Genomic DNA, 8,525 nt, shown 5'->3' on the forward strand with positions numbered 1-8,525 from the left:
GAGACGTCCCGGAGTTTTTTTTTTAGGAGAATGTCATTTCCAAACTCAGTGTGCAGCGAAGGATGCGTTTTCAATTAACGGCACGCACTGAGGAGATTGGACACAGATGGATTGTGTTAATATGCTCCGCGATGAACTAATGGGAGTGTTGACTACCAACTGCGAAGACGCAGAAGTTGTCTTAATTATCTGCTTTGGAGACAGTTCGGACACTTAAGCGACTAAAACAATCAGAAAGGACGGAACGCAGAAATCAATTAGAAAACCATGCACTGTTCATATCCATGGAGAGATGGCATGCGTGCTCCTCTTCAGTCGACTTCATCCCTTCTCACACCGGCTCACAAGAACATCCATTTGCTTATTATCGCTTTTTCTCTCTTATCTGTGCTACTGTGCACTGTTCCCTGCCGATACCATCATGCACAAGTCAGGTGATCCGACACCCAGCTGTCAGCGCGTCCTGGCCGATGGAGCCAAAAGGCGCATTCAGAAAACACCTTCATGCGTTTTGCCTTTGGATGCGAGACCGATCAACGTCGAGGTCTCTCGGCTAAAATCCGACCAAAGACCTCCGTCAATTCTCCACATCGACACCCCCAGTCCTCCCATGGGTAACTTAAAGTTTGGGAATAAAAAGTTACCAAACGCTATTATTGTTGGTGTGAAAAAGGGAGGCACCAGAGCTGTCCTGGAGTTCATACGGATTCATCCGGACGTGCGAGCAGCTGGCACCGAGACACACTTCTTCGACCGGAACTATGACAGAGGTCTGGAGTGGTACAGGTAAGAGCATGACCCACCTGCACAGGTAGCGTATAGCTACATATGTATCTGTAAAATAATCTTCTAAGGGATAACCTGAAAATGGCACCGCTTTAACTGTGTGAGCCAAGAAATCAAATATGGGATCAATTGCAAAACCTAAAACCAAATTACACCATTCACTGTTTTGCAGTCTGTAAGAGGTGTGAAAAATGATCAGCTTCAATTTGACTTTTAATTTGGCTGGTGCCTTCAAAGACTCATGGGAACGTCTGGACATTTAGTGCTGATGGTCAGCGGTCTGTATCTCAAAATTAATGTATCTGCTCATGCCTGGCCTCCATAGCTAAACTGAGTAAATACATCAAATAATGTCAAATGAGGATGATGATAAAAATGATGAAGATATTTCATAAATACAGGAGTCTTGTATCATTTTACATTTCAATGTGAAGTGACTTTAGATGGGAGTTAAGCCATAGTATGTATTTTTCCTATTTAATTTGTATTATTTTAGAGGATGTTTCCTGATAAAATACTTCAAATAATTAAAAAGAATAGCCAAATCTGACATAAATGATCTGCCAGTTATTGTTGTGCAAGTGCCTCTGAAAACTATGTCCAAATTAAGTCAGCTGCTTTCTGTTAACATCTGCCATTTCCTTTCTCTCTTCCCTTGGTGTCTGTACATTATGTTGTGAGGTGGGCAAACATGCTTTATGTGTTTTCTGCAGTCTCTCGACTCAATTCGTCTCTTGTTGCAGGAAAGGTTATGAGCTCTGTTTACTTGTTTGGATTTATCGTATAGCAATTTATCAGATTTCTCCCAACAACAAAAAAAGTCCGAGATCTTGAGGCAAACAGTGTAAACTGCGACATGCGGCCTTCTGTTGCTGGCAGGCCCCTGAGCTATTGTCTTGTTTGTATAGCAATTAAACTAATCTCAATGAATACAAAATGAAAGGATTTGTTTTCTAAAATGCTACATGAAGCATTGATAACCATCTGCAACTAATTACGAGAGTTTCTATATAATGCATACGGTATCCCATACATGAAACATCTGCATTGTTATTTGAACTCCTAATTCCAGAAATGCTATGATTTAGTCATGAAATATCATGCATACACGCTGACAACAAATCATGCACAAACACACTCATGTTAATGATCAGCTGTCATGCAGCCTGCAGGAGGGATGTGTTTCAGCAGTTTTCTAAAAAAATTATGAAATGAAATTACCACCGCTAATTGGCACTTGTCAGTGTGGTGAGCGGCTGAAGACCTTTTTATCTCAGATATGTGTCTCGGAGTCGTAAACCCTTCGCCTGTTACAGCACTTCGATTGTCAGCTGTCAAAGCTGGTGAGAAAAAGGTCAAATGCCAACGCACCGACTTTGAGTATTGATTTCAAAACAAACAGAAGCTTCTCAAGAAACTCTGATATAACACTCACCAATAAAGGCCATACTGTTGATATAGAAATGTAAAGATATGCAATACTGACAAGTTAAAGCAGCTATTAAGTTATTTTAGTGGTGATTTTGGGTACAACACCTGCACCCTTTTTAGTCTGTGCCCTATGGTCTCTGGTGTTCATTTCCCAGCTATACTACAGTATCATCTGGCTGGTGTACCAAATCTCCATCAAGAGACCCTGGTATGCTTTTTGGGGTTTCCCTTTCCTCTGGTGTGTTATATAGGTTTCTGTCAACCTGATCTCACCAGAATGCGTGACTCCACCACGACTCCTTAACACCACAATGCGTGGTGGAGTCACGAACTTTGTTACATTTGCGTGTCGGCACCACGCAAACAACCCCAATGTAAAGTGAATGAGACTCCTTTGTCGTGGTGCACACACGCATTTCTACAACGTGCATTGTGTGTAATGCAACTGTTAATTTTATTAAATTCGTTTGTTTTTAAGGAAGGCCAGAGCTTCAGCTGTGTCAAATAGATTGTTCCCTTTAGTTAACGTTATTTAAAAGATAATGATCATGTCTTGTATTACGAGCGTCCATTCCCATTGGATAACGGAGAATTTTACACCCGGAAGTAAGTAGCCTATTCTCCTTACTGTCGATTGATTTTACAGTGATATCTGCACTACTCATCGACTAAGAAACACCAAATTGTCCTTGTTAATTACACAACATTGATTGGTTTGAATTGTGTGCAATGCTTTTGTATTTTCCCCCTTCGATTCGGAGAAACAAATATTTTTTCGGAGTTTTTGGACGGCAGAAGACACTACACTACCCAGAATCCTCAGCTATCGTTTGGGACTACACCATGAACCCCGTGATCAGTCCTTAAGTTCTTTGATTGGTTGACCTCCAACTGCATTCCATATGAAAAAAAACGTTTCGTAACATACTTTATTCAGCAGTGCTTGCTTTACTCTTTGATAGTCATCACATGAATGCATTGTAATAAATGGTTTGGCTGCATTAAATATTACACATCTGTCTTAGTTCTTTATTTATCTACAGAGATCGGGCATCAGAATACACCGGAAACTATTCTTTTACCGTTCTGTTTTAATTTCACAATAAAGTTAGTAGTAATATTTTGTTTTGATATTATTGTTTTTTATTAACTACTAGACGACTGGGTCATGGGACCATCTTTTTTTGGTTGCTATGGGTTTTTTCCATCGCTTTTGTGTTACAAATATCAAAACAATAACAAAATAATATTCGTCGTAAACTAAACCGGAAACAGCAGTATATTTTATTTTGTTAACACTGTAAACTTGACAGCCTTTTAACCTATGCTTTTAACCCAAACCACCTACTGGTTAAAGCACGTTATTACACGTTTAGAGTAATTGCAATGCAGGAAGATTGTGTTGCTTTTTAACGACTGTTTAAAATGCCTTTTTCTTAATGTCTTTCATTTTTGTAACGCACTTTTGAATGTGTTATATTTTATGAAAACATTCAAATATTAAGAGTACATACAAAATAGTGGGAAAGTAGAAGGTCAATTATATAAATATAGAATAGAAAATATCAAGAAGATACTCAAATGATATCTAGAGTAAAACAGTTTAGTGCCTGATAGGAGGATGTGCTAACTAATAAGGCTTTAATTAAAGAAATGTGCAGAATACGACAGTGTAATGGTGGAAGTATACACACATTGATAGATGTCTTGTAATGCACTGTTGATGAACCTGTGACCAAAGTTGTTCATTCATTGCATAACTACACTGTTGTGTATATGATATGTCAATAAACCTTAGAAAATCTTGAAATCTTGAAAGGGATGTGCAACATAGCAATTATATACAGTCTTTAATGAACTATTAGAGAATAACGAGTAATGAATATGCTTTAAACGGATCTGCAGATAAATATTTAGTCTTCTCAAGCAACCAACTATCAAATATCTCGCCTGATTGTTGGCACTTGACAATCACCTTCACTGAATTTCATTCAGGTGTAACTAAAGTCTGATTTAAGGGCTGTTTATATTTCACATCATTAATCCAAATCTGTAAAGTAACTAAAATAAATGTAGTGGATTAAAAATACCAGGTTAACCTTAAAGAAAGCCCTCAGGATTATAAAAGACCACCATCACCCCAGCCACAAACGGTTCTGTCTGCTGCAGTCTGGCAGGCGGTACCACAGCATTCGGACTAAAACCACCAGACACAGAGACAGCTTCATCCCACAGGCCAGAAGACTATTAAACACCTGAACTTAGAAATAACATTCATCTGGCTGCTACTTAGAAATTATTTATCTAATATATCATATTCCAATCACTTGTATATAGACTCTTATTGCACTATTTCACAATTTTTTCTGTGCATCTGTTTTATTGGGTAGCACTGTTGGAGGAGCCTGTGACCTAAGGGGGGGAGGGGGGTAGGACACGTTCGATTCCTGTTTTGAATAGTATGCCGTAGATGGGTTTCATTCCATTTCAAAGTCCTTTTGGACGCTCTGTGTAAACGTCGCGCATCCAATCACAGAGGTTGAGGACTGATCACGGGGTTTGTCAAGCTAAGCACATGGTGTAGTCCCAAACGATAGCTGAGGATTCTGGGTAGTGTAGTGTCTTCTGCCGTCCAAAAACTCCGAAAATATATTTGTTTCTCCGAATCGAAGGGGGAAAATACAAAAGCATTGTACACAATTCAAACCAATCAATGTTGTGTAATTAACAAGGACAATTTGGTGTTTTTTAGTCGATGAGTAGTGCAGATATCACTGTAAAATCAATCGACAGTAAGGAGAATAGGCTACTTACTTCCGGGTGTAAAATTCTCCGTTATCCAATGGGAATGGACGCTCGTAATACAATACAGGGGACATGATCATTATCTTTTAAATAACGTTAACTGAAGGGAACAATCTATTTGACACAGCTGAAGCTCTGGCCTTCCTTAAAAACTAACTAATTTAATAAAAATAACAGTTGCATTACACACAATGCACGTTGTAGAAATGCGTGTGTGCACCACGACAAAGGAGCCTCATTCACTTTACATTGGGGTTGTTTGCGTGGTGTCGACACGCAAATGTAACAAAGTTCGTGACTCCACCACGCATTGTGGTGTTAAGGAGTCGTGGTGGAGTCACGCATTCTGGTGAGATCAGGTTGGTTTCTGTGCATGTAAATGGTCTGCAAAGGCTAAAATCCCAAAGTTCCCACGAGGGTTAGGGTTAGATAGATGGCTAGATGGAGTTTCTCCTCCAAACACTTGCCTGAAAGGCCTCCATTGTAGTCCTTTGTTTACTTCAGTAACATAGTGACATCACTATGTTAACACTCACGCTTCTATTAGCTAGCGCTCCAACTCATTGTACGTGATAGGCTAATGGGCGGGACATCTCTAAGCGGTTGACCAATCACAACAGAGCTGGCCAGCTAACCAATCAGAGCAGACTGGGCTCTGGTTTCAGACAGAGGGTGAAAAGAGGTGCTGCAGCACAGGCAGTATGAGAACAATAAGGACCTTAATGAACATTAAAGCATGGAGACATGTCACAGTAGAGGCACAGAGTACACATATGAACCTGAGAATGAGCATAATAGGGCCCCTTTAATGCCACTTTGTGTCGGGATGTAACATTTCTGAAAATCGTAATGAAGATTTTTAACCCCTTTCCCAATGGTATGTCGACCAATGATAAACCAGTTAAATTAAGGAATACACTTTTCCTGCAGCTCCATAGGCTCCATTTTAACTCTGTCCTTGATCTTTGATGGTTTCTGATCAAACTTCAAACTCTTACTCTGTGAAGGCTTACGTGTTTAATTCATCACTTTCAAAGACGACAATGGCCTAGTTTAGAGACCCAGAAGTAACCTAACAGAGTCACTGTGCTATATGTGTTCTGTTTGCATTCACTGTGATTTATTACTCTTGAACGTGGCCGCGCTGATGAGCAGGAGAGCTGTCTGCAAGACAATTCTCCTGTGACAACAGACTGCATGACTTTGTCTCCTATTATAATTTGCATCAAGAAACTATAGGTTCATGGCCAGGTTCTCAGCTCTCGATTTCATGCCATGCATCTCACTTGTTTAATCCTGCCCTAAATAATAGAACACATGCACACTTTTCCTTCAAACTGAGTGAATGCAAGGACGTCCTGTCCTCTGTGTCTGAATCTGTTAGCCTTTGTAGGAGTGTGAGCATTTTAAAACAGCAAGAAAATGTCAGCAAAATACACTTAATGTGAATGTAAATAAGAAACCTTTCTCTTTCAGGAATGTTTACTTTGTGTTTTCATCTTTCATTCAGAGGTTTAATGCCAAGGACTCTTGAAAGCCAAATCACAATGGAGAAGACACCGAGCTACTTTGTGACAAAGGAGACGCCGCACCGGATCTCCGCCATGTCCCGGGACACCAAGCTCATCGTGGTGGTGCGGGACCCCGTCACCCGTGCAATATCAGACTACACTCAGACCTTGACCAAATCTCCCGACCTGCCGAGCTTCCAGGACCTGGCCTTCAGGAACCAGAGCCTGGGCATTGTGGACACGTCGTGGAACGCCATTCGCATCGGCCTGTACGCTCTGCACCTCGAAAACTGGCTCCGCTACTTCCCTCTGGCTCAGATCCACTTTGTGAGTGGGGAGCGTCTTATCACAGACCCTGCAGGGGAGTTGGCACGAGTGCAAGACTTCCTTGGGTTAAAGCGCATTGTCACGGACAAACACTTCTACTTCAACCGCACCAAGGGCTTCCCCTGCCTGAAGAAGCCGGAGAGCAGCGGCTCGCCTCGCTGCCTGGGCAAGTCCAAGGGCAGGACTCATGTGCAGATAGACAGAGACGCTATTGAGCAGCTGCGGGACTTCTATAGACCTTACAACATTAAGTTTTATGAAATGGTGGGTCATGACTTCAAGTGGGAGTAGAGGTTGGAGTGATATTTTTAAATGGAAGCAGAAAGATTTATGTATTTCACAAATTCAAAAATAGGATGCCTGCATTGATATTACATGGCTAAGGCGGATAGAGAAATATCAGCACTCTCCTGAAATGTTAAGAATGAAACTGAAAAGCAGCACTATTTTTGTGAGACATAATAAATATAGGAATATCTACGACGACATTGCTTTTGCACTTGTAATGATCAGTTACCAGCCAGCGTCAACATCCTGTTTGTTTCCAAATATAGCCCTCATTTCAGCTTCAGGATCACACCATTTCTGTTCCTGCATTATTGCTGACTAGATCCCCCATTTGCTGACTGGTTTATAAAAAAAGGACATTCCAGGGAATGGGATTAGTTCTTCTTAAAACCTGCTTCACTAATCAAGGCAGGGCTTGAAAGCAAGACCTTGGAACATGTCAGCAAAGTCTTCAGGGAGAGGAGAAATAAGCTGCAGCACTGTGGTGGTAAATCTGAAATGTAAAGCCATAATGCAAGTGGAAGTCATCTAATATCACTTACTGTTGGACTCATCAGTTTCTATACAGAGGGGAAGGGTTTCTGTCTCCTTATTTCCAGCATGAATCCTGTAAGTTAGTACATGCAGCGCTTCACTTTGTTCTCTGTGCTTTATTTGCCAAATCCATGTTTATATTTTTGTTACCAAAGTATTTAATCACATGCCTTAGCCACAATGCTTGTCCATGAACTTAATTAAAAGAAACAGAATTTATTTTTGGACATTTATTTCTGTCTCCTCTGAACCATGTATCTTAAAGGTGGGGTAGGTAAGTTTGAGAAACCGGCTCGAGATCGCTAGAATTTGAAAATACACAACCGGAGAAAATCTGCCACTTCCTTATAGAGCCCCTCCTCCAACACACGAACGCGCACATGACCAATGAGGGCACGAGATAAGTGTGTGCCCCGATGGAAGGCTGACAGGCCGGCTAAACGGATTGGTTGTACTTTTTACAGTATTACGGCTTCTACAGATGAAATTTTTGTATGGATTTTTTGTCAAAGCACTTAAGATATTCATTGCTATCAAGATGTTAAGAGCATTCCATGGAATATAACAAAAAGTGTATCTCGAGCCGGTTTCTGAAACTTACCTACCCCACCTTTAATGTTGTGCAATGCCTCAGTGCAAAGCTAAGACAAACTTCTGATTCTGTGCAGTACCTTCCTGTTCTTGTTAGTGAAATGTGTGTTTTGAACAGATAACACCACTTACATCCTTCCCCCGCGGTGGGACTGAAAACATACTTCTGTAAGGTTTTGTTGTGAGCTTCAGTCGTGGTACGAGTGGGCGTTGGTGTAAGGAATTTCAATCCCTTTTCAGAGACAAAGCAGG

At 40.8% G+C, this 8,525-nt stretch overlaps 1 protein-coding gene across 1 annotated transcript; it reads left to right on the plus strand.

Moving 5' to 3' along the window:
* On the plus strand, positions 1 to 7,869 carry LOC117464728 (heparan sulfate glucosamine 3-O-sulfotransferase 2-like). Its single transcript, XM_034107354.1, has 2 exons — positions 1 to 786; positions 6,533 to 7,869. The coding sequence occupies exons 1-2, from the start codon at positions 293 to 295 to the stop codon at positions 7,149 to 7,151; spliced, it is 1,113 nt and encodes a 370-aa protein (XP_033963245.1). The 5' UTR covers positions 1 to 292; the 3' UTR covers positions 7,152 to 7,869.
* Positions 7,870 to 8,525: the final 656 nt, after the last annotated feature.

The sequence above is a fragment of the Pseudochaenichthys georgianus genome, chromosome 19 (assembly GCF_902827115.2).
Source record: "Pseudochaenichthys georgianus chromosome 19, fPseGeo1.2, whole genome shotgun sequence".
Lineage (NCBI taxonomy): Eukaryota > Metazoa > Chordata > Actinopteri > Perciformes > Channichthyidae > Pseudochaenichthys > Pseudochaenichthys georgianus.